Source organism: Doryrhamphus excisus, chromosome 16 (genome assembly GCF_030265055.1).
Source record: "Doryrhamphus excisus isolate RoL2022-K1 chromosome 16, RoL_Dexc_1.0, whole genome shotgun sequence".
NCBI lineage: Eukaryota > Metazoa > Chordata > Actinopteri > Syngnathiformes > Syngnathidae > Doryrhamphus > Doryrhamphus excisus.
Genome location: NC_080481.1, coordinates 13472096 through 13499295, shown reverse-complemented (window position 1 = coordinate 13499295; position 27200 = coordinate 13472096). Strand labels below are relative to the sequence as shown.

The 27200-nt window shown below is 43.1% G+C and overlaps 1 protein-coding gene across 14 annotated transcripts in view; it reads right to left on the bottom strand.

Annotated features, from left to right (window-relative positions):
• The window catches only part of LOC131104684 (nuclear receptor coactivator 3-like), a 55117-nt gene that overhangs the window by 2973 nt on the left and 24944 nt on the right, over positions 1-27200 (bottom strand). For 8 of the 14 annotated variants that reach the window (XM_058052155.1, XM_058052145.1, XM_058052142.1 and 5 more), the window contains 19 exons: positions 20890-20970; positions 12681-12788; positions 11476-11636; positions 9710-9810; positions 9450-9624; positions 5801-5983; positions 5022-5108; positions 4788-4928; positions 4484-4631; positions 3831-4327; positions 2662-3758; positions 2446-2578; positions 2175-2333; positions 1818-2048; positions 1627-1729; positions 1378-1549; positions 831-1157; positions 522-620; positions 61-298 (listed from right to left, as the gene is read on the bottom strand). In XM_058052155.1, coding sequence (XP_057908138.1) covers positions 61-298; positions 522-620; positions 831-1157; positions 1378-1549; positions 1627-1729; positions 1818-2048; positions 2175-2333; positions 2446-2578; positions 2662-3758; positions 3831-4327; positions 4484-4631; positions 4788-4928; positions 5022-5108; positions 5801-5983; positions 9450-9624; positions 9710-9810; positions 11476-11636; positions 12681-12769 — 4141 coding nt within the window. In that variant the 5' untranslated portion in view covers positions 12770-12788; positions 20890-20970. Of the gene's footprint in view, positions 1-60; positions 299-521; positions 621-830; positions 1158-1377; positions 1550-1626; positions 1730-1817; positions 2049-2174; positions 2334-2445; positions 2579-2661; positions 3759-3830; positions 4328-4483; positions 4632-4787; positions 4929-5021; positions 5109-5800; positions 5984-9449; positions 9625-9709; positions 9811-11475; positions 11637-12680; positions 12789-20395; positions 20493-20889; positions 20971-27200 lie in introns of all 14 variants that reach the window. The other 6 variants (XM_058052152.1, XM_058052151.1, XM_058052153.1 and 3 more) reach the window with 3 other exon arrangements.

The window sequence follows — 27200 nt, the reverse complement described above, 5'->3', positions numbered from 1 at the left end:
CAGTTCACAGACTCAACCACCAGAGAGCAGCATTGTTCTGCCTCGCAAAAAAACCCCCACCATAATTCCCTCCGTAGCCGAACTGCTGGGGACCAGGCTGAACCATATTTAGCCCCCCCACTGGGTTGTCCATGCCGCCGGGAGCGGTGACGTTTGGCGGGGGGCTGAATCCACCTGCAGCCGCCTGCTGTTGCTGCTGCTGTTGCTGCATCAGCATCATCATGCGCTGCCTCCTCATCTGCATTGTCACCATCTCCCTGCTGCGCTGAGCCATCATCTGAGCGTTCAAGAAACCCTGCTGGGGGGGGGGGGAGACATATTCAGAGCATCGCTTTACCACAGATAACCCTGCACCGAGACTATTTTGTGTATATAAACATACATATACAGTATACACAGATGTATGTAGTGGAATATAGTGTATGCATTTAAAAAAATACATTTTTACACTTTTCATTTCACAGTAAACAATATTCTAATTTCTAATATTTTTGTTTGGAACCATAAAAAACTGTGCCTACCTGTGCAGCCATGCCTGGCTGCATGGCTTGCCGCATGGCGGGATTGCCTCCAGGGTTCTCCATCTTCATGCCCATGGCCTGGCGGGTCTGATTCATGAACTGAACAAGGAAGAAGAGAACATTAAAAAAAAAAAAAAAAAACGTATTAAAGGCTGATTATTAAGGGTGTCACAAAATGAAAATGACAATATATTGTAATTTACTAATTAGTGCCCCAAGACAACAACAAATTATGTTTTAATCTTAGGAGATCTTGTGACACCCCCTACTGATTATGTATAAACATGCTTGTTAATATTTGGGTCAAACCTGTTGTCCCTGCAGCCTCTGTTGCAGCTGGAGCCTCATGGGCTTATTAGCACTCATCATCCTCGGCCTCATCATGTTTGCACGAGGGTGCCCCATGCCCCCCATTCCACCCATGCCGGGGAAGCTGTTGCTTTGTCCCATTTGTGACAACATGGGCCCAAATCCTCCCTGCTGAGGTTGTCCCTGCATTGGGTTCCCTCCGTAGCCAGTTTGCATGGGCATAGTCGGGGGTCCGGGATAGCCTTGTCCATACAGAGGCTTCTGGTCCAGCACCATTGACGGTTCCTGTCCAGTAAAAGTCTCCAGTTGCTGCTCTGTTCCCTGTGTCTGCAACAGACAGGGATGATGTTAGCTCTTATTCATACATTTTCATTTTCTTCATGCGGTATAAACTAATCTATCTGGGCTAATTTATATACTTCATCAAAAGAACAGCCAATGCACCCCCTCCACCCCCGAATAAATTTTAATCACAGTTATGAGTCATAATTTTATTACTATTATGCAGCTGGAGCTGTCTCGGCTCAAATTCTTTCATCTATTCTACCTGGCTGACGAGGTCTGGAATGCCAAGAGCCCTGTCTATCTCCTCAAGGGCCATGCCATCCGTGTTGTTCAAAAGGGAATCCAGCTGGTCCAAAAGCGCCCGCTCGTCACTTTGACCCTCAGTGGTAGTGGGTGGCACCAGAAGTTCATCCAGAGTGTTGGCGAATTGGCGTCTAGAATAAACATATACATACCGATACATCCATGATGGAATAATTTCGAGGAATTAAATCACCTGGAATCACCTCACCTGTTGCCTTCCATGCCCATGAGAGTATCTGACCATGAAGTGGACTGGTTGGGCTGGCTTTGCTGGTTGAAGGAGTTCCCACCCATCATGTCAGTGGTGCCACCTTAACGACAAGACACTGTAAAGTTATTTCAAAACCTCCAAAAGTCTTACTATGCAATTTGAGAGGCAAGCATGAACACATATCATACCCATGTCCATCAGCTGCTGCTGAAGCATAGACCTGGATCCCGGAATACTGTTGGAACGGCTCACCATGGACGCCGTCATCATTCCTTTGCTACCCCTGTACTCCATATTGGGACGCATCATGGAGGGGTGGCCAGCTGAACCCACTGGACTGGTACTGGATCGAGGTATACCCCAGTCTCCAGATCCAGCCATGGGAGATCTCTGGGGAACCATGCCCCTATTCAGTTGTCCTGGTTATAATGAATATGTGACATGGTATTTATTTTAGCCTTCTAGAGTACAGAAAGAAGTGGAAAAATTTATAACGATACATACACTGTGATTACACATTTAGTCAAAATATGTCAAACACACACCCATGTTTCCTGAGTAGCCATCTGGACTACCAATCATATTCTCCTGCTTGACAAGCATGGGGCGTCTTCCTGCTCCTCCAAGCCCACCGGGAGGCTTCCCCTCCACAGATAAGGCCCTCTGAAAGGACCCTCGAGGTCCTGCACCCATACCTGGACTCCCTAAGTAAACAGAGAAAGTCTTAGCTTCCTCTACAGACACAAGAATAAGTAGAACAATGGAGGAAACAGAAATTGAAGATGTGGTGTCCTGACTGATGAACTGATGTCTTACTCTGTAGGCTGTCATCAAGGCCACCCTGTGGTTTGTTAACTGTGTCATTTGACCCAGCACCTCCTGCCTGATCTGAGTAAAAATCAGAGCTTGACCCCCTCAGATCTCCCAGGATAGACTCAAGGTTGTGCAACTGGTGAAAAGATAAGCCATATTAGTTATTATGGAAAGATCCGAGTAGTTTGTATGAGTGTGATTCTATATACAAGAACTTACATCATCAGGTGGCTCTGACTTGATCTTACTCTCATGATGTTCAGGTGCAGATCCAGGGCCTCCCCGTGGAGGACCGCCAGCGGTCCCAGAGGTTCCCTTGCCGTCTAAATCCTCCAGTTTGGGCTTGACATCCAATGGCTCTTTAGAATCATCCTTGTTGAGTAGATAGTGAAGGAGGGCATGAGTTTTCTCCTTTTTGGGGCTAAGCTGCTCCTGCTTGGGTTCAGTGATTAAGCCCGGCCCGCTCCCTACACCCGACGCTCCGGTACCTACTTCAGCACCCTCTTGGTTCCCGAGTGACACCTTTCCTGTAGCCTCGGCTGTGATCTTTGCTACCTCATCAGGTGTATTGCCATTCTGGAGAAGCTTGTGGAGGATTTTATGCTTTTCTTGCAGTGAGCCCGTGTAGCTAGCTGATGTGGACACACCCGCAAGCCCGCTTGTCTGGCTTGAATTGGCACTGGCTGAGGACGAAGAGGACACACCCGTGGATGAGGGGCTAGTCATCCCCCCATTGGGGTCCTTAGTTTCTGAGGTCACCGGAGTACTGCTGTTGGTTGATGGTGGCAGATTAGGGGGCCCTGTTGGTCCACTGCCTCCTATCGCGAGCTCCTCCGTTGGCGAGGTCAGCAACTGGAGCAATTTCTTATGGCCCTTACTGTCTGGTAACCTTCTAGTGGTCTCCGATGTCCCCCCACCAGCCTCGCTGCTCCCCTCTGAAGATTCTTTCGGTGCTGTAGTTGCTTGGCTGTCAGGTCTATCCCCAGAACTCTCAGCCTGAGGATGCTGATGATTGTGGTGATGGTGCATGGGGTGGTGCTGGTCACCGAGCCCGAGCCCCAAGCCTCCCGCTGGGCTTTTGGATCCATCCTGGGCTGGTTTGGCCATTTGGTTTGGCTGGGAAGAAGAAGAGGAGTGGACGCTAGGAGAGGTATCAGGTTTATGTACTGGCGAAGGAGACATCAGAGTGGTGCTGACGGAGTTCCCTACTCCTTCACTGATTGCTTGTAAGGCGTTTAGGGAGCTGCTGGAGTAGGTTGTTGTGTTCCCACTGCCTCCTCCACCACTGCAAATGCCACTCATGGGCGAGTGCATGCCTGAATCACAATCAATCACAACAAATTAACAACTGTTGCTTATGCTAGACTGTTCAACAATGGCAGACTCACCTCCTGGAGAAAACTGATTGCCGCCCATCTTTGGACTACCTCTATTTCGAGGTGACATTAAGAGTCCTGATTGGGGACCACCCATCCGGGGGCTTCCTGAAGGGCTGTTCAAGCCACTCAACCCAAAACCACCGCTGCTCTGGAAGGGGGGCTGCTGTGGGTGCTGCTGCATACCTTGGCCTGGGTTATTCATGGGACCCATTTGGTTCATATGTCCCATCTGGCTCATCTGCATCATGCGGTTGCCCATGCCTCCGCCCCCTCCACCACTGCTTCCTCCATATGCGGAGCAGCCACTCATCTGACCCATGTGACCCATGTGGCTTTGCTCGTTCATACCAAAGCCCCTGTTCATTCCACCCATGCCCCCCATGCCCATCCCTCCACTGGTGTTCATATTGATTTGGGCATTGGGGTTGGGACCACCCATGGTTTGCTGTCTCATGGTGTTGGGCATCATGTTCCCACCCTGAGCCGAGCGGTAGCCATTTGGTTCTCTGGTTGGAGGTAGAGAAAATACATAAGAAAAAATCAAAACATTGTACTTTATTCAGCTTCTACTTCAGCTCCAGAGAAAGCCTGATATGTCCGACATTACACATTTGTTTTTCCTATTTAAGATAATAAATTTGTTCAAATTGTTAGTTTCTGACCTCTGAAGGAGGTGAGTGGAGATGAAGCCTTGTGGCTCGTTGCTCATAGGATGACGGTACAGTTTGCTCTTTGTCTGCGCTGTGACTGGAGTGCCATCAGACAGAGAGAAGCGATAAAGTGGCGTCTCTGCATGACCCTGCAAAAAAGCTGTGCAAAAGAAAATGGCACATTGACACTGTGTGGTACAATGTTCTGAGGGCACATCATTATCCTTAGTGTCAAAACCAACTTTGATATTGATTTAAGGAGCCCTATTACAGCATAGAAAAAAAAAAAACGGTTGTTTTTGCGTGGGCAAAGCACCTTCGTGATAGTGGCGTTTATGTGACCAGGGTTGCCCGTCACTGTGCTGAAGGAACATCTGAATGCACCGCCGCAATAAGTCCTCCCAGCCGGGACGCATTGATGCTCGCAGAGAGTTCTGGTCAATCTGGATGAGTTTACCTGATAGAAGGAGGAGGGAAGGGTAAAAAGATGGTAAAATTTGAAGAATAAATTCCACTTTAAGATTTAGTTATGTACTGTGATGGTCCTCACCTGAGAGCTCATGCCTTGTATTGAAACTCTCCGTTCTCTCCATGGCTGTAACCCGACGGGCAACACATATCATACATGACTGTAGGTCTGCAAGTAAAGAGAGTAATGTGTTACTTTTTACACGGTACTTTCAGATGTATCAACAACAACAGCATAGAAAACTGCTGACTACTACTTGGGGAAAAATAAGGATAGAAGAAACTTTTCGAACCTGAATATACAGAGTATGAGCTACAGGTTTAAGAACCTAAGTGGACAAGAAGCGGTCCTGAGAGAGTCAGGACCAGCATGACTTGGTGGTGGTGTAAATGTGGAGCCATGCCGACAGAAATCGCGTACATGGCACACAGTGTTACCATCGATAAATAAATGTTTTATGTATCTAGCAAAGAGGACCCTGGTCTAAGAGACTGCATCATCAATGAGGAATTGCTAGTGCTAGTGGTAGAAACTCTATGTTACTTTGTTACTTTTATGTTTAATTGGGCTTTAAGTTTATATTAAAAGAAGTTTGAGATGGCTCAAAACACTCGGTTTCAAAAGGCGTGGTAAAACTGTGCCTTTGTGATGTCACAGAGGGGAGGACGTCCTTATATGCTTCATAGTTAGGAAGGACTTTGGGCTTTTCTGGAAAATCTAAACAGTTTTCTATGCGGGTTGTTGTGTGGAGCTGCTCTATAGGAGTCCACAACTCAGGTTTGAAGTTGAAGTCGTAGACAAATTTAGTTGAATTTATTTTTTTTCTTAAGATCATGCTAACAGTAGTGATTATATCATACCTTCCCCCTCCTCAATCATGGCCTTAGGTTGCGTGAGGGCAAAACATTGCATGGTCTCATAGCGTGGCCCTCCTGGCCCCTCCTCCATGGCTCCATGGCCGTGGCCAAATTTGACGAGCATTCGGCAGTTGAAGGTGTGACTCTTCTGTCTGGTCGCCTCATTTCCCCACGACACTCCATTTACTAGAAGGCGGGACAAAAACATAAAACCCATGAGAGTTGAAACAACATTGACCCAAATTCCTCCGAGTTCCAGTACTGAAAAATACCACACAGGTATAAAACTGACAGATTATAATTAAACATCACAAACCGTATCCAAACCGTATAACATATATTTCCTACTCGGACTGAGAAGCAGGTGCCTCTACCGCTATTCGCATTCCCAGCTAAATGGACCATGGGATTATTGTAGCTAAGGTGTCGATTTCCAATATCTCTCCTTCTAAGTGTACTCTGTGGCGGGCAAGAGGACGGGGACACGCTGCCATCTATTCTCATTAGGGTTCTAGTTCTTCATTACAATGCACACACACATATACACACATACTGGACAAAGGTCACTTTCAAGAAATGGGAGAGGCGGAGGAGGTTAGTGAGGCAACCTTAAAAGTGAAACCAAACTGTGAGAAGTCCAAGATCAAGGCCTTGAATTGTTAGCAGGTGTATCGTATCTGGCAAGGTGCAAGGAGGATACAAGACTTTCGGGATGTGTCAGGATAGAAATTTGTGGGGTTGACATGGCCTTGTTTTTTCAGCTCAGCATCATCACAAGAGAAAACAATCACCATCATATAAATCACATATGTGCAGGGCTCCACAATAACGATGTACCGATGGCCCGGGGCAAGTTAAAACAAAATTCGGGCAAGTAAATCCAAATCAGTGATATTCCCGTCGGGCAAGTGCACTTTGGCATGCCATACTGCGAACACACAGACTGCGTTATTCCGGTGGTAATTTGCAAACCAAACCTTGCAAATCTTGAAATGGACCAATCAAAATCGTTTATTTAGACCGTGGTCCGTAGTCCACAGTCCGCGTTTTACCCACACCCGTTCTTGTTTGCGATCAACCAACAGCGATCGTTTAACGAACTACGAAAACATCTATCATGGCGTCCCTGCCAACATCGTCTAATTCTTCAACAACTTCTGAAGGAAAACACCAAAAAGTGATGAAACTGTGCCTCCTAAACAAGTATTTTATTAGCGGCAGCAAATCAAATGATGGCACAGGTGAGTGAATCACATTCCTGTGACAATTTGAAGTGGTCACAATGAAACACCACCCATTAGATCCAATACCAAGTGCTGATTTTGCACAAGCTACAAAATCTAGCGGTTCCATTTCTTTGTGTATTTTTCTCACCTTTGCTTCACAAATTATTTTTTGACCATTGAGCATTTTTTTCTGGATAAAAACACTTTACTAGTACACAAATGTGTCTATTCAATCATGTTTCATTGTGGTGCACAACTTATAAATATCACTGCTTACTACGACTACCATGTGTAAGGTAGTATGTTGTAAATTAGATGATATCATTATGGCAGTCTTTTCATTTTACATGGGGCAAGTTTGGGCAAGTAGTTCTCACCTTAAGGATTCCCCATCGGCAAGTCATTTTTGTTTTAAATGTAGAGCCCTGATGTGCATGTTCTTGTTTGTGAGATTTTAGTGTATTTTACTGAAAGCGCGGCGTGGTCAGTGCCGGTCATCCTGCAGGAATGTGGCAGCCAGACCTCGTTTCATTCACGGCTCCCAAAGCCTAATGATGTGAGGAGCAGCAGAGCGAAACACAATGAGAGGCGGGAGTGTGTGGACACAAGCATATTGAGCAAAAACACAACTGTAAGAGTCAGCTTATTTGGCAGCCATTTCAGGCAGGAATGAGGCCGAGAAAGTTTGTAGAGGCGTAGGAGGGAAAGGTATGATAAGGAAGGGTGTAGGAGAGAGGGAAGAACAAATGAGATATTTCAAAGAGCCTTTGCTGTGTAAAAGTAATATTGTGGTGTTTATGGAGTGGTGGGCTCAGATACACGTTCATATTCCATCAGCTTCATCAACAATGTGCAGGCTCATGGGGCTTCATGGAAAAAAAACACCCGAACACAATCCCATGTCTGTCTTCTAAATGTAAAAAGTGAGCCATATACACATACAAACTCATTAATGTGAGGGGGAGGAGCATGCGGAAGTGCATTATTCAGCAGTAAGTACTTTTCCAGATAGCTGCCATGGGATCTGAATAGAGCTCAGGACTGTTTTACATTGTCTGGACCACTGAGTGTGACTGACAGCTGTGCTACGCTCTGTCTGCATCGCACCGAGTGGGTGGGTACTGTCGTGCACATGTGTGTGTGTTTGTGTCAGGTGTGTTGTGTATCTCTCTTTTCAGAGAGATACTTCCTCATTATGTCGGGGAGTTAAATACAAAGGAGGATAATACATAACTGAGTGAGTTTACGCTTGGTGCTCAAGTAGAGGAGGCGTATTCGCTTGGGCAACTCTGTTTTATGCCTTTGCTCTGTGGAAGATGTTAGAAGAGGTTTACAGGTCTGGGTGTGGACAGTAGGGGGCCTCCAAAGTCGAACTGCCCAAAAGTATAATGTATAAAAATGATTAAATTTCCGGGCGGCACGGCGGTCGAGTGGTTAGTGCGCAGACCTCACAGCTAGGAGGACCAGGGTTCGACTCCACCCTCGTCCATCTCTGTGTGGAGTTTGCATGCGTGGGTTTTCTCCGGGTACTCCGGTTTCCTCCCACATTCCAAAAACATGCTAGGTTAATTGTCGACTCCAAATTGTCCATAGGTATGAATGTGAGTGTGAATGGTTGTTTGTCTATATGTGCCCTGTGATTGGCTGGCGACCAGTCCAGAGTGTACCCCGCCTCTTGCCCGAAGACTGTTAGGATAGGCTCCAGCACCCCCCCGTGACCCTCGTGAGGAAAAGCGGTAGAAAATGAATGAATGAAATCAAATTTCCTCCGCTTATCCTGGTCCGGGTTGCTGAGGCAGCAGTTTCAGTAGGGAAGCCCAATGAGAGCCACCACCTCCAGTTCCACCAGGAGGACACCAAGACGTTCCTAGGCCAGCTGTGAGATAAATAATCCCTCCAGCGTGACCGAAGTCTGCCTCTGGGCCTTCTCCCGACTGGACATGTCCGGAACACCTCACCAGGGAAGCGTACGGAATGCATCTGGACTAAATGCCCCAGCCACCTCAGCTGGATCTCGATGTGAAGGAGCACCAGCTCCCTCCTGGATGACTGAGCTCCGCAGTCTCGTTCTTTCGGTCATGACCCAAAGCTCATGACCATACTGTAGGTGAGGGTGGGAACATAGATCGACCGGTAAATTCTCAACTCTAAGCTACAAAGTCCCTAACTATATGTCACACAGTGTCCATCAGGACAGGTACACAGGTTATACTTCCGCTTTATCAGAAGGATTTGTGAAAAAACTCGGAAAAACCAACCATCTTAACTGGTCGTGCAACTCGAGTTAGAAACCAATAATCAGGGAATTTAAGAGTCAATGATTTTGTGTGGATTATGCAAACAAATGCAGGATTTAGCAGCTTGTTTTGAAGACAACCTTTGAACAGACAAAAAGTATTTCAACCAACCGCTCAGTGGAAACTCACAGTTGGTCTTGGGCAGGTTCTTGTGGAACTCCTCTCTGTCTTCTTCGTGCAGAATGTTGTACACACTGGTGTTAATGAGCTCGTCCTGTTTGTACTGCAGGTACTGTGTCACGTTGTCCGACACAAACACAATACTTCCCTCGCGGTTCACCACAAACAGGAAGCCGTCCAATGCCTGGTGGTGCAGTAACAGGAAGGCACCGCTTGTCAAAATCAAAAACGTTGCATTCATCGTGAGTTAGGAGTGGAGCTGGATTCACCTGCAGCAGGAGCGGACCAAGGTGGTCTTTGTCAATGACTCCTTGACCTGTTGAGGATACATCTGATTTCTGAACATCGTCGTCACTGGTTGAAGCTTTGCCTGTAAAGGAAGAGAATAAAAATGTACTAAAACATGAAAAATTGCATTTCAAAAATAGAGCAAAAAGTACCAGAAACTATCACAAGGCATTCCCTACTGAAACCAATCCAGCTAGCGACCTAAACAGTAGCCTTCAAGTTATTTCCTTTAAACTTAAACAGCCAAAAACTTACCACTTCCACACAGATAGGGAGGATAACTATTGATAGTTATTTAACCTGAAAAAATGGCATTTCAAAAATAGTGCAAAAGGTACCAGAAAAAGGTACCAGAAACTATCACAAGGCATTCCCTACCGAAACCAATCCAGCAGGGGGCAGTGTGTCTCAAGCGTCAGTATTTTTTTCTTTGCACAGGTAAAAGAGGGAAGCATATGAGGGGGGGGGGGGGGGGGGCAGGTTTCTGTAAGGAGCCCATCAGGAGTGAGTCGAGGGCTGGGCGCAATGTGGAGCAGGTAGCAGCCGTCCTCATGCTTTATATTCAGTGTCAGACTCACAGGAAGTGTCTGGTAGGCTGAGTCGGAGAGAGGGAGCGTGGGAGAGAGCTAGAGAGGCTCTACGAGCAGTAATGGTGCAGGGGCAAGAGTCGAGACACCTGAATTAAGAGTGTGGGGGGGGGGGGGGCGTGGGAGGGGGAGGGGATTGCTATGCATGTAGAAACAGACAGCTGTACAAATAAATGATGTGTGAAAAATACATATGCCATTTTGGTTGATGAAATAGTGGCTGCTCATCGCCCGAGGCAATTATACTATCTGATTAGCTCCTGGGGGGGGGGGGCACAGATACACACACACACACACATAAAGGAAACACACAGTAAAGCTGGACACTTTGTAGTTCAGTATACAAACAAAACCAGGCAGAGAAATAGATTAAAAAAAAATACATAAACAGACAACAAAGAAAATCTGCATGACAAGCAAGTGAAAGTGAGACAGGGAGAAGTATAACAGGTAGGATGCAAGAGATGAGTCCAAAAAGCCCGTGTCATGTCTGTCTCCACTTCCTGTAACTATGGCAACCTGTCAGCAGCCAGTCAGGGCCAGCTGTAGCCTCTTCCCCTTCCTGTCGAGGTGGCAGACTTGACTGAGATACACAGAAACAAAAACAACAACCAGCACTAATTCGCCCCTTTTAATATATACTTCATTCATTTTCTACCGCTTATCCTCACGAGGGTCGCGGGGGGTGCTGGAGCCTATCCCAGCTGTCTTCAGGCAGGGTAATATATAATTATATATCCAATTTTAATCGAAAAGTTACAACAGAACCAATAGGGGGGAAAAAAGTAATGATTTGACACTATGGCAAAATGAATGTGATTACCTGCAAATGCTCAATTAAACAGCCCCTTGTGAGGCCAGAACCCAGCTGTGTGTGCACCTAGTGTATACACACACACACACACACACAATGTGCATAAATGACAGGTTCACAAAGCTCTGCCAATGTTTCCTTCCAAACATAAACAGTTGAAGCTGTGAAATTTGAGGGAGATGAATGACCGATTCTCCTTTGCACCTGGGCTCTGTCATGTATGCACGTGTGTATGCATGTGTGTGTGTGTGTGTGTGTGCACCCCAACAGATGTCCCGTACCACTTGCTCGCCCCACCAAACCCTTTTGTCACAAAACTTTCCCAACAATCCATCAGGCAACTCACCTTGCTCTTTGATCTGGCGGATTTGGCGCACTGTCTCTTTGAGGATTGCACATTTGTCTGGTTTGACATTGAAGCTGTCGATGTCGCTAAGGTTGGCGGAGATCAGCTCCGCCAGCTCCTCGATATATTTGCTTTCCTGCTCCCGCCGCTTCCTCTCACTCCTGCAGGGGGTCCACATGAAAAGTAATTACTCTCCTTACAAATGCGGTGCAAGTACAAGACCACAGCAACTAGTATTTGTTGGAGATTTTGGGATGAAAATCAATACAGATATTGTATAACATATTAGGTAATGCAATGCCTCATCGATTAATTAATTGTTAATTGGTTCCAGACCCGCAAAATAAGTAATAAGTAGGAATATTTTCATAGTTGGAGCACAGAAAACCTGTTTATGACCTTGTAACATCATTAGAGCCCCCCAAACACCCCTATAGTCACCTTTACACTTGTATTACCCAATAAGAGTAAATCAGCCATTTAAGACATAAATAAGACTTGTGTGTGTTGTTTTTCATAGGGGACAGTATTTCATAAATTGAGTTTTTCAGTAAGCCATGCTTTTATTACGGATTATTGTGCCAGAGATTCAGTCAGTAACATTACTGACACCTGGTGGTTAGTGTAGAATACTACATTGTGTTTTAAATGCCATATATTTGTTTTTTTTTTGTTAATTTAGCCATTTTATGCTTGAAATTCTTTAACAGGCAGAAGAAAAATTTACATTAGCTTAAATATGTAGATGTTTTGGCTAATAATTGGCCGTATTCAACCACAAAACAGCGTGATTTATCAACTAATGTATATATTTTTTAAACTGTGACAGAGCAAAGTTGCAAAATTCAAACCAAAAATTTTTTTAAATACGAGATTGAGGACTGTTCATGCAGCAAAACTAATTTTTCGGACATAATTCGAGGTGCAGAAAAAAACATTTGTATATCATGCATCACACACATAGCCAGATTGTGTTAGTGTCAGAGTTTCTTTCTGCCAATGTTTGAAATTTAAACAACAGCAGAAAAAATAAGTCTGCTCTAGATCAAAATTTCTAACTCAAAGCTTATAAATTAAAGTAGATGAATGGTGCTATGTTACAACAACAAACAAACTGATGAGATGCAGTCTCTTAGCTAGATAAGTTAAAGAAAAACACTTATAAATACTGGGAAAGGACCGTTTTGCTGATCAGTCACACTCACCCAAGACCAGGCGTGTCACAAGTGGAGAGTTTGCGTTTCCGATTTTCTGAGCTCAGAGGTTCCATGGAGTTCTCCCCCAAACCGCTCATCGTGTACGCATATCAGCACCTGCATAGAAGCATGAAAATAAGACTTTAGAGCAGCTATGTACGTATTGAAAAGCGTGTGAATGTTCTTATTGAAATCGCGAGGAATAACGAACGCAGGGTCTGGTTGCACAATGTATATAGTACGGAAAAGTACACATCAGAACTGGGGCCTCAAACATGCGGCCCGCGGGCCAAATGTGGCCCACAGGACACTAGTTTGAGGCCCCCGCCTTGATATAAAAGTTTAATGTTAGTGCGGCCCGCGCAAGTTTGATATGGATGCTGTATGGTATCATGTACCCAGAAAAAATTATTACGTTTGATTAATGTTCATGTTAAAGGTTAAATAACTGTTAATAGTTATCCTCCCTATCCGTGTGGAAGTGGTAGTGGAAGTTTTTGGCTATTTAAGTTTAAAGGAAATAACTTGAAGGCTACCGTTTAGGTCGCTAGCTCTCTAGTTTGCGAGTTAGCATGTGTCTCAAGACCCTGCAGTTGCGCAATATGTTGTAAATAAAAAGAGTATAAATGTGACTATAGTCGTGTTTTGTCATGTCTACAGGGCTCTAATGATGCTTTGTTCATTTTAATCTGAAAAAATTATTTGTCTACACACCAACGATATGTGGTTTCTTAAGTTTTTATTATTTGCCGTTTTATTATAATTATTATTATATTTATTTATTTATTACTGATTGATTTTCTTTATTCTTGATTTGTTTATTTATTTTTCATCTTATTTTGTGTAGAAAAATAAAAATTAAGATATTTGAGAACAGTGGAATGTTTTATCAGAGCTTTTCTTGTAGAAAATTGGAACCAAAGCAAAGTTTTTTTTAATTTTTTTGTTTTTAATAAATGCGTTTTTTTTGTTTTTTTTTGGAAAACCTGATGCGGCCCAGTCTCACCCAGACCCTAGCTCCAGTGCCCCCCAATTAAATTGAGTTTGAGACCCCTGCATCAGAACAAAATATGCTGATATCATGCATGTCATCTTCTCCTGGCAGCCGATTGACAAACACAAACACGTCTGGTCGATCTTTTTCCGCTGAGAAAATAAGTGTAAGAATGTGAGATTGTGTTTGTTTCTGTGTGTGTGTGTGTGGGCCTGTGCACGTGGGTGTGGGTTCATCAGCTCATATGGTGATCACGCACACACACACATAAGCACACACAGGATTAGCAGTGTCTGATGAAAAGCCACACTGCACAACTAACCCCGTTAGACAGCCGTCTGTCTCCCATAATGCATCACGTTTCGTCTCCAGGAAGTGAGCTGATAAAGGTTGTTGGAAGGCGAGGCAGATGGGAAGAGAGGAGGAGGAGAAGGAACGGAAGATATAAGGAGGGAGGGAGCGGTGGGGGTTCACTGCTGTGATGTGGAATCTGATTGGTCACTTTCTTTGCCAGTGCCAGCGACAGGCACTTTGGGAGAGGTGAGAGGAAGGAGGAGACACACGGAGGATGGAGTAGAGTGATCACAACTACAGCAGGAGATAGAGAAAAAATGTAGAGGAGTAAAAATAAAAGAGGTGGAGGTGCTTGAGAGTGAAAATAGGTGACAGTAGGAGGAGGGAGGGGGGGTTTGAGCAGACGAACAGGTGAGATGGAAAGCAGGAAAGAGGAGGAGATTGAGTGCGCATGCATGCGCTGGTGCAATAAGTGGCCTGAAAGCCTCCAGTACCCCACTTAACCTTCACAGCCAGAGAAGCTTTTTCATTCCATTGATTACATGGTTATCCTCTGACCAGAGCGCCGCCTCTGCTGCATAGCAAATCAGGCCAATAGTAGCAGGGAGGCGATGGCCTCTTATTTAATCATCACACACTGTCGTCTCCTGATGCCCCTCGCCGACATGTCTCATTTATTTCTTAGAATAAATCTAAAAATAAAAAGCAGCATCTTTAGTCGATATGAGCAGCAAACAATTCAGAGTATCTGTTGATACCACTTGATTTAATACATAAATGCAATGTAAAAAAATGTAATTAATTGATTTAGATAAACTTTCCAAGTTGCTAGCTTTATTTTTTCAAGTTATGTTCAAATAATAATGTTGGCTATTACATGAACTTAATTTAGCATGTCATATACACTCAAATTTTATTGTTGGTAATCTTAAAACAAAATTCAAGTTGCCATGACTTAATAAAATTACACACACACACATATATATATATATACAGTAAACCTCGGATATATCGGATTCAATTGTTCCCACTGGTTTTGTCCGATATAAGCGAAATCCTTATATGCGTATACCGGAAAATGTCCGTTTTACGCATATATCGGATTTATATCCGGTATTTTATCCGTTATAAAAAGGCACTTCCTTGACTATGTTTCCAATGTACCTGGACGCGCAGGCATCGCTGCAAACGACGTTGTATAGCGGCCTGTCACGATTCGGCGAATCGGAGCGCCACTATGCAGCCATCCGATATATGCGAGGGAAATTTAATGGAAATGCATTGGAACGGGACTGGAGATTTTGTCCGAAATAGGCGAAATCCGTTATAAAAAATCCGATATATGCAATGAATTTTTATTGGAAATGCATTACAGAAAAATTGGTTCTTTTTTATCTGTCCGTTGTGAGCGAATTTCCGATATATCCGAGTCCGATATATCCGAGGTTTACTGTATATATATATATTAAGTTACTGCTAATTAAAAAGCTATGTGCATTGTTATTATAATTAAGTAGACAACAAATTAAACTACTTTGAATAAAATGATTGACTTAACATATTTCTTTGAGTTACTTAAAATGAGCTTTGAGTGAAGAGGAAAAGCTAATTTGTGCATTGCAATATTGTTTGTTGGTTCAAAGCAATTTCAAATTAAGTTGTCATAACTAAGAAAGACTAATGGAAACTGTTGCGTTGATTTATTTTTTGAGTGTATATACAGTAAACCTCGGATATATCGGACTCGGATATATCGGAAATTCGCTCACAACGGACAGATAAAAAAAGAACTGATTTTTCTGTAATGCATTTCCAATAAAAATTCATTGCATATATCGGATTTTTTATAACGGATTTCGCCTATTTCGGACAAAATCTCCAGTCCCGTTCCAATTTCGCTCGCATATATCGGATGGCCGCATCGTGGCGCTCCGATTCGCCGAATCGTGACAGGCCGCTATATGACGTCATTTGCAGCGTTGCCTGCGCGATTTACTATATTCACGTCGCTAGGAGTGGTTTGGCGGGCGCGGGAATCGTCGAAATCGCTACAACCATGCCACCCAAACGAAAAACTCTTACTTTTCAGCAAAAGTACGATGTTGTAAAGTATGCCGAGGAACATCCAGGGGAGAAGCAAGTGACCATAGCCGCCAAATTCGGTTTGAAATCTTCAACACTGAGTGACATTGTCAAAAATAAGGACACTATAAAGAGTAACATTGAAGATCCAGAAAAAGCTGCACGAAAAGCGGGAGATGCCAAACGGATTAGAAAGGTCTCATATGACGATGTGGACGATGCAGTGATTCTTTGGGAAGTGCCTTTTTATAACGGATATAATCCGATTTACACATATACCGGATATAAATCCGATATATGCGTAAAACGGACATTTTCCAGTATACGCATATAACGGATTTCGCTTATATCGGACAAAACCAGTGGGAACAATTGAATCCGATATATCCGAGGTTTACTGTATATAGAAAGTAAAATGGGTTCATTTGTTAATGTTGCAATGCGGCCATTTTAAAAAGCGTATCAGGCACGACTCCAAGCACAGGTGAAGCTGTTGTATTCCCTCACAGAGGCAACAAGAGGGAATTCTCACAAATCTCTCTCTAAAGATGTGCAGATCCTTGCTAAATCTTCTTCTTCTGCTTTGAGTTTCTCTCAGATTTCTCTTTAATCTCTCCAATGAGCACCTCCGTCCATCTGTCTTTTGTCTGCTTGTTACCTGGTCATCTTGCCGCCGCTCCACCCGTCTGCCTCCTTGCATGCACGCTCCTCACCAGCACACTTGCTGCTGAAGGAGGAGGTGGGCGGCGGTGGGGGGGGGGGAGCGGAGGCACAAAGTCAGAGGGTTAGAGTATATGTCTGTCTTTGCCTCTTCCCCCTCCAGTTTGCCTGACTGCCTTCCTGCCAACCTCTTGATGGAGCTCCACAAACGGGAGTCGCTCTAATTGTGGAGTGAATGAGGCAGCCCTTAGAGAATGGTTGATTATGAGGCTGCTGAATGCCCGGGGGAAATGGGTCACCTCCAGCCTGGCGCGGGCCGCCCACTTTTTCCAGTGCAGGGAGAAAGTCAATTACACGCCACAGGCAGTGGGACCTGGTGGCATAGAGGCGGGGCTGTACTGGGCACAATGCAGCAGCAGGGGGCAGTGGGAAGGAGACGCCGTGCTTGGGAAATGGGAGATGGGAGTTGGCAGCACTGAGGAAAGGATGGAAATTTCAGGAAGCCATACAGATTGACACTTATTTTACTAGCATCGTTTACATGTGTTTAAATGTGTATATTCATTCAATGAAAAAATCCTTACATTTATTGATGCAAAGCATCATTGGCCAATTTTGTCCAGTATATCAGAATCTCTGTTGGTTAACAAAAAAAGCAAAAATCTGCTAGGACTGGTAGGGTATACAATCAGGTATCAATCAGGTCAATCGGGTATTTGTAATTGTCATAATAACTGAAATGGTATTGTCCAAATGAAGTGGTTCCAACAGAAAGTTTCACAAAACTATTGTTATCAATCCTCACGGTCTGTACTTTAATCTATTCCAGCAAGTTCTTACCGTCATCACTCAATACTTGATGGAGCCCAAGTTAACCCAGACCAGTGGCCCCAAGAAAAAAATCAGTTGAAGACCCCTGGTCTAGGTCCAGTGGTTTTACTGAACGGTCTAGTATATTGCGTTCAATATTGGCTCCATTTGTTGTGATCGGTTGACTTTTGCAACCGTCATTAAGGACATTGATCATATTGTAACATCTACCAGGACGTTGGAATAACATCAGGAAACTCTTCCCCTTGGCCATTGGTATATTTAAGGGGTAGAATTGGGATTCAGCCTACAGTCATTTTTGGTGTGTTTTAAAGGAGTGCTTTGCCTCAGTAGTCCTCATTTTCAGTCAGCATGGTCTTTACTTTGGATGTATACATGACCAAAGATACAATCATGTGGTTGCAAAAGACTCACATGTATTAATCAGAGTTGGGGTAGCAGCTGAAAAGTGGTTGCAAAGCAGCAGCAGCATGTGGTTGGGCCGTAGTAGCAGATTTTATAGCAGAAGTAAGAGATGCAATACTGTGAAGATGAGTGTAGCATGCACCGTGTAGAAATGGGACCTATGATGCTCATTTTTCCACCCTTTGTATTGAGTTGTGGTGTCCTATAGAGCAGCTACACACAATAACTCACACTGAAAACTTTTTTTGATTTTCAGATTACGCACCTATTGTTGGTGTATGTATTTCCTTTGATTTGGGTCTGTTTGGGCCCGCCAACGGGCATGCCCATTTAGCTGTGATTGGTGCTTCCTAACTATGAACCATATAAAGAAGTCCACCCCTCTGTGACATCACAAAGAGGCAGTATAACCACGCCTATTTAAACCGAGTGTTTTGAGTTTCATTCATTCATTCATTTTTTACCACTTATCCTCACAAGGGTCGGTGTGGATGGGTGCTGGAGCCTATCCCAGCTGTCTTGGGGCGAGAGGCGGGGTACACCCTGGACTGGTCGCCAACCAATCACAGGGCACATACAGACAAACAACCATTCACACTTACATTCATACCTATGGACAATTTGGAGTCGCCAATTAACCTAGCATGTTTTTGGAATGTTTTGAGTTCATAAATAACGAAGCTGTTGAAAAATGTCAAAATCAGACAATGTGAAATTAAAGAGCGTAGACAGCAGTCACAGTAAGAAAGGAAAATAAAGAGAATGCAGCAAAAGCTCGTAGTTAAATGATTTGATTTTTTCAGTCAGTTGATATTTTTATTAATACACAGTTATGTACTGGGTTTTCCCAGAATGTATTCCGTTCATGATTCAATTCAGGGTCAAACTCTTACGTTGTTTGCTTTTACACACACAAGTGTGTGCCGGAGCACCAAGGTTAACACTGGGAACTGAGTAAATGAAAATTAAAAAGAGTTGTCTCTGCTGCACCGGTTGGCATGCCATTTCCTGTTTTCATTCGATTAGTCGTAGTTAAGAGGTAGTGAGAATGTGTGTGCACAGGATGGACACACAGTCTCATGGTTACAGTCTCCACCCCCTTCATGCCACTCATTTTTTCATAATCTCTGTTGACAAAACAGGAGGCACACGGCCCTATTGGCCATGCAAACGCCGGTGTCACAATAGTGTCACATTAGTCACATAAGCTGTTTAGAATAGCTGAATAGGAAGAATATTCTACTTTAAAAACAAACCATGAGTACCTTCAATTTAAAATAAATGAGTACTCTAGAATATTGGTGGTACTAATACAAACACAGTTGTTTAGAGTTGTGCGTACGGCCGATACAAGCTTTTCTGCATACTATAATGATCAGACAATATTAATTTCAAGACATGATCTTTTAACAAACATGTTATGCAAGTTCAGCATTGATTGGCTCTGTGTGTAACCAATCAGATGATAGAAAACTACAAGACTGAACACCTCGGATGTATCAGAGCCAAAATAAGCCAGTTTTAAATTGATATCTTATAACAAGTATCAGTCACTGGGATTCTTTAAGGCAGGGGTCTCACACTCAATTTACTTGGGGGCCACTGGAGCTCGGGTCTGGGTCAGGTTTAAAAAAAAAAAAAAAAAAAAAGCATTTATTAAAAACAAAAAAATTAAAAAAATTTCGCTTTGGTTCCAATTTTCTACAAGAAAAGCTCTGATAAAACATTCCACTGTTCTCAAATATCTTACTTTTTATTTAAAAAATAAGATGAAAAATAAATAAACAAATCAAGAATAAAGAAAATCAATCAATCAGTAATAAATAAATAAATATAATAATAATAATGATAAATAAATAATAATAAAACGGCAAATAATAAAAACTTAAGAAACCACATATAGTTGGTGGGTAGACAAATTATTTTTTTTCAGATTAAAATGAACAAAGCATTATTAGAGCCCTGTAGACATGACAAAACACGACTATAGTCACATTTATACTCTTTTTATTTACAACATATTGCGCAACTGCAGGGTCTTGAGACACATGCTAACTCGCAAACTAGAGAGCTAGCGACCTAAACGGTAGCCTTCAAGTTATTTCCTTTAAACTTAAATAGCCAAAAACTTACCACTTCCACACGGATAGGGAGGATAACTATTAACAGTTATTTAACCTTTAACATGAACATTAATCAAACGTAATAATTTTTTCTGGGTACATGATACCATACAGCATCCATATCAAACTTGCGCGGGCCGCACTAACATTAAACTTTCATATCAAGGCGGGGGCCTCAAATTAGTGTCCTGCGGGCCACATTTGGCCCGCGGGGCCGCGTGTTTGAGACCGCTGCTTTAAGGTGTATGTGCAGTGCTGATGCAACGTCCAAAAATAATGTACGCAAAAATAAGCTTTTTTTTTGTTTCTAAATGCAATTCAATCCATTTCTTCACCTGTTATCTGTGCGGCGACAGAGCATGGGCAACACCCCGTGAAGCAAAGTGTGAGTGTAGTATGGTTAAGTCTGCGCACGCGCTCCTGTGGTGTCACCTGCAGACGGAGGTAAAAGATTAATGCTCTCCTTCGGCTACAGTGGCAGGCACGGCACAAAAAAAAATAATTTGATTCCTCCTCCTGTGTCGATGCCGCTTTCCTTACACCTCATTTTTTCCATCTGCCTGAAAAGCATCCTCTTTTGTTTCCCCTCATGTTTGCACCGCTACTGAGCGATCCCCACCTCCCATCTTGTAAACCGTGAAAACATCCAAAAAGACTCAAACCCACCAAAAACACCTCCATAATACATTAGCATTAGAAAACAAATGCAGCTCTCTGTATTTTCAGTACGGGATGTTGCAAGAATGTGGCAACAAAAAGAAACTGTCTCTGCTAAATGGCTCAACCTAGCTGGACGTTGCCATGCCAACCATATGGGATGATAGCCCACCTTGTGATAGTGCTGAGGCAATGGACAGATTCTCCCCCCACTCTCAGGGGGTGTGGTCCTATGGGGGTTGGTCAGTGGAATCTGGACGTAAAAGAGAAAAACATAGTTGATATTAAGAAATATTTAATATATATTATTTATTATTAGTCCCCAACACCTTATTTATTCAGGTTTTATCCCATTTTGAAACGAGACTAGGCTTAGAATGAAAGCAAAAAACAACAAATACACTCCATCTCTCCTTTTTTCTATGCCGCTTATCCTCACTAGCATTGATGGGGTATGCTGGAGCCTATCCCAGCTGTCTTTTTCGGCCAATCAGCAAATATATAACAGTAGTCAAAGACCAACACACACACACACAAAACAAAACAGATTATCAGGCTAATTTGTGCTCTAATCTGACAAGTACCTATGAGAGTAATTTGTGTCAATTTAAATCCTGATAAGAAACAATGTGTACAATATATGTGTGTGTATTTTTGGTCACACTGGCTTGTTGTCGCAGCTTAAGTGCTCAACAATCACAGAAGAGATCCCGTGGGGGTGGGGGGTGGGGTTGCGGGGGGGACTGAGTGTGTAACCATGGAGAACGCTGGGCGTTTCCATGACACCCTGTCATCAGTAAAGCACACCACCAGGATGTCTCATATTCATTCGTCTGCTGTATTGAAGTGTGTATGTGTGTGTGTGTGTGTGTGTGTGTAATAAGGAAATTGATGTAAGGGTTTCAGGACAAAGTGCATATTTACAAGCGAGTGTACACCTTTCCCAAAAGTGTGCGCCTAACTGCTGTAATGTGTTTACACGTGTGCATGTGCTTTCATATGCCATTGACCGTCAGTGACCTGACCGCTGGTTGCACTCATGATTAGGAGCAGATGGGGGCTGTCAGAATATATGTGTGTGTGTGTGTGTGTGTGTTACAAGGAGGAGGGAAGCGGGCTGCTCCACTTTAGGTGATGTATGGGCTCTAACACGCTCACAAAAGACCCTCTTTCAAACCTGTGTTTCCTATTAATTGAGAGCGGAGACAAATAGAGCCGGAGACGGCCATCTTAAAAGCGCACATGAAAGAGAGCGTGTTGATTACTGCTCCTCGTGCTAACTTTGAAACAGCGTGGAGTGAATAAAAAGGTTAGTTAACGTGGCCTGTGGTGCCGCTCATACAAGGCGTAAGGAATATAAAAGGCGGAACATGTACCGATTTAGCGGCGTCATCACAAGCATGTTTACCTCAATTACTCATCACAGAGGTGCCTTGCAATGCTGCCTGAATGTTTACATGCGTGCATTTCACCACTGCACTTGAGCAATAAATACCTTACAACAGCATCTTCCCGCTTGTAAAAGAGGTTTAAAGATGCAATAAAGACACGGACAGTTTACAGTTTAGTGGAGATGTTCATACAGAAGCCAATCATTTCATGACCGTCAAGTATGGAGTGCGTTATTAGGGTGCTTTTCAGAACATATACAGTACACATATGTTCAGAAAAGCTGAAATAACATAAACAATACAATAATAAACAATAACACAATAATAAACAATAATAATAATAATAAAACAATAATAAAGCAAGTTGGATCTGACATGACACATTACATTATACAGCTATTGTATTACTTTTTACAAGTGAACTTATAAACATTAATATGTAATGGCATATGTTGCATGGGTGACACATAAATAAATCATTTATCAGTGGCAATTACAGGAATTTTCGATCTGTACAATTTTTTTTGTGATGCAAATGTATTACTCTTTAGAATGCATATTGGTTTATTTTATTTGAATACATTAAAACAGTCCGTTTTGGCAGGAAGCATAAATCAAAGGAAATAAAGCTGGAATAAGTGCAGATTCTGGAAAATCTAAAAAAAAAAATTTTTGCGGGTTATTGTGTGTAGCTGCTCTACAGCAGTCCACAACTCTATACAAAGGGTGGAAAAATTAGCATAATAAGTCCCCTTTAATACATGATACATTTTACACCACATGGTACTCGGGCTCTAATGATCTCTAGTCAGCACCTGACCAAGCCTGTAAGATGACAGATATTAATTTGACAAAATATGATCAAGACCGAACTCTGCATTTCACACTTGCTACTGCTCACACAGTAGATTTTTATTGAATCATAATCCCGTATTCTATCCTCTTATTACATTCAAATCCATGTGAATCCCTTATCAAACCTGATTAGATTTCATCTCAAACATCTGCTATCTGAAGTTAAAAATAACAAAAACTCCAGGATTGACTCCAGATCTTTAATCACCTTTTTGTTTGCTGAGGTGCTACATGTCTTGGTACTTTTAAGTACTGTTTTCAACCTGTAGCTATCTGAAAAGAGATGAAAGAAAAAGCGGATGCTAAATACAATGAAACAATTTAATATAATTAATATTATGTGCAGGCTGCACGGCGGTCTAGTGGTTAGCGCGCTGACCTCACAGCTAGGAGACCAGGTTTGAATTCCACCCTCGGCCATCTCTGTGTGGAGTTTGCATGTTCTCCCCGTGCATGCGTGGGTTTTCTCCGGGTACTCCGGTTTCCTCCCACATTCCAAAAAAAACATGCTAGGTTAATTAGCTACTCCAAATTGTCCATAGGTATGAATGTGAGTGTGAATGGTTGTTTGTCTATATGTGCCCTGTGATTGGCTGGCGACCAGTCCCGGGTGTACCTGTACTCTTGCCCGAAGACAGCTGGGATAGGCTCCAGCAATCCCCACGACCCTCATGAGGAAAATGAATAATAATAATAACAATGAATATTATGTGCAGGCTGCACGGCGGTCGAGTGGTTAGCGCGCAGACCTCACAGCAAGGTTCAATTCCACCCTCGGCCATCTCTGTGTGTAGTTTGCATGTGTGGCTTTTTTCTGGGCACTCCGGTTTCCTCCCACATTCCAAAAAAAACATGCTCGTTTAATTAGCGACTCCAAATTGTCCATAGGTATGAATGTGAGTGTGAATGGTTGTTTGTCTATATGTGCCCTGTGATTGGCTGGCGACCAGTCCAGGGTGTACCCCACCTCTCGCCCGAAGACAGCTGGGATAGGCTCCAGCACCCCTGCGGCCCTCGTGAGGAAAAGCGGTAGTAAATGAATGAATGAATATTATGTGCAACTGGACAGGAGTTATGTTTCTGTTGTTGTTTGATGCTGCTTAGCAATAAGGAGGAAGTTAACAGTACTACAACACATTGACATCCAACCATTCATTTTCTGTGCCACTTATTCTCACGGGGGTCGCAGGCATGCTGGAACCTATCCCAGCTGTCTTTGTGCGAGAAATGGGGTACACTCCAGACTGGTCACCAGCCAATCACAGTCATTCAGACTCACATTCATACCTATGGACAATTTACAGTTGCCAGTTTACCAAGCATGTTTATGGAATGTGTGAGGAAACCGGAGTACCCGGAGAAAACCCACGCATGCACGGGGAGAACATGCAAACTCCATACATACATAGATGCCGAAGCGGGGAATTGAACACTGGTCTCCTAGCTGTAACCACTCGTCCACTTAATGTGTCTTCAAACATTTAAATTCAACACCGGATCCTTGCAGTCCCCCTTTTATGTCTTGATTTTCCTGTGTCCATCTGTGATGAGGGTGAAAAAGAGCTTGCCAGGGTGCTGAAACACTGAAGAACACTTCGAAGCAGCATTGTGTATACTTGGGGCGACTGGTGCTTCATCTAGCAATGATACTGGAGTAAAACAGGAGACAAGCCACATGTTCACTCTTTGCCTTTGCTGAAGAGGATAATAAAAAAAAAAAAACAACTCCACATCTCAAACTAGCCTGTGTACACGAGGAACTACCAAAGACGGGAGAAACCTGAAGATTTTAAACTCAAAAAAGTCTTGAACCAAAGCAGGGCTCTACGTTAAAAACAAAAATGACTTGCCCATGGGGAATCCTTAAGGTGAGAACTACTTGCCCGAACTTGCCCCATGTAAAATGAAAAGACTGCCATAATGATATCATATATCAATATATGCTGATAATTCATCAGATAATAGTACTGATGCATTGTATTTGGAGGAATGTCTGAAAATTTGTGGAGATGTATGTTAACATGGCAAGCCATGCTACCTTACACATGGTAGTCGTAGTAAGCAGTGATATTTATAAGTTGTGCACCACAATGAAACATTTGACACATTTGTGTACTAGTAAAGTGTTTTTAATCCAGAAAAAAATGCTCAATGGTCAAACAATAATTTGTGAAGCAAAGGTGAGAAAAATACACAGAGAAATGGAAGCGCTAGATTTTGTAGCTTGTGCAAAATCAGCACTTGGTATTGGATCTAATGGGTGGTGTTTCATTGTGACCACTTCAAATTGTCACAGCAATGTGATTCACTCACCTGTGCCATCATTTGATTTGCTGCCGCTAATAAAATACTTGTTTAGGAGGCACTGGTTCATCACTTTTTGCTGTTTTCCTTCAGAAGTTGTTGAAGAATTAGACGATGTTGGCAGGGACGCCATGATAGATGTTTTCCTAGTAAAACGATCGCTGATTGGTTGATCGCGAACAAGAACGGGTGTGGGTAAAACGCGGATTGTGGATTACGGACCGCGGTCTAAATAAACGATTCTGATTGGTCCATTTCAAGATTTGCAAGGATTGGTTTGCAAATTACCACCGGAATTACGCAGTCCGTGTTTTACCAACACCCAACAAGAACCGCTTTAAAAAAAACTCTTGGCAGTACGGCATGCTAAAGTGTACTTGCCCGACGGGAATATCACTGATTGGATTTACTTGCCCGAATTTTGTTTTAACTTGCCCCGGGCCATCGGTACAACGTTATTGTCGAGCCCTGAACCAAAGCCATTTTCATGCTGAAAACTCATCAGAAACAAACTGCTTCCAAGATGAGTGACAAAGTGAGTGTGAACTTTCCATCATTACACCAATTACTGCGATTGCAGCACGTAACCTGCTACTTCCAACCTCACACTTCATAGAGGAAGAAAGCATCTGCCTTGTTCTTACAGTCTTACAGTAGCATTTGCATATTCAAAAACAGGAAATATGTGTTTGTATGAGTCACTGTTTCCAAGAAGGTACAAGGAAGACAAACGCCACCGCTTAGCAGATGAGCAGTGGACCATTTTGAGTTCTTCTTCTTTGTCTTTGGGCTTTTCGCTTCAAGGGGTCGCCACAGCAAATCAACCGACTCCATCCAACCCTGTCTTCTACATCTGTCTCTCTCACATCAACTTCCATCATGTCCTCCTTCACTACATCCATAAACCTCCTTCTTGGGCTTCCTCTACGTCTCCTACCTGGCAGCTCTAAACGCAGCATCCTCCTCTGGACATGTCCGAACCATCTCAGTCTGGCCTCTCTGACTTTCTCCAAGACCTCTAACATGTAATGTCCATCTGATGTACTCGTTCCTGATCCTATCCATCCTGGTCACTCCCAATGAGAACCTCAGCATCCTTATCTCTGCTACCTCCAGTTCTGATTCCTGTCTCGAGACCAAACAACATGGCTGGTCTCACCACAGTTTTGTATACCATTTTGAATAGTTACGCATAAAATTTGTAAACAAATTGCTATAAATAGAAATCATTGAAACGGTAGAAATAGGCATACATAGTTACTACGTTTGTACCTTGCCGCTTAATCCATTGATTACACTCAGGAGCAACTGTTAGCTTTGAACACCCGTTTGCTATGCCGAGGTCCCCGTGGAGATACGGAGGAGGAGCATTAGGTACATGCAAAATGTTGAATGTCCGATCAGATATTGGATATTTGTCTGCCAAAAAAAAAACAAAAACACAAAAAACAGTATATGGACTCTCATCTAAAAAGCTAATAAACAAGTAACCAAAGTATGTATGATCTGTGCTGATATCAGATCAATATTGGTATCGGCCATATTCAAGGCTGCAATATTAGAATCGAAATTAGAAGTGCAAAAGTATCAAGACACCCATATCATATGTGAAACATGACCAAAAGCACAAACCCAACTTTATATGAGTGGGGAATAACAAACAAGGAAGCAGATCCCAGAGTACGAGGAAGGGAAGTTAATATTGCATGCATTAAATAGTATCTTTACTGAACTTTAATCTCACATTTCAACAGCTACTCTTTCTTGAGCAACATCATTTTGCCACGTGAGGACACGGCACAAAAGGAACTGACGCATTCTTGTGTAAGCGTGCCAGGGAAATAAGTCTGATAAGATAAACAAACGTAAAGCTCAGCTGTCACCTTCAGCTGACCCAGGAAGACAACACACAAAAACACGAGGACCAACTTTG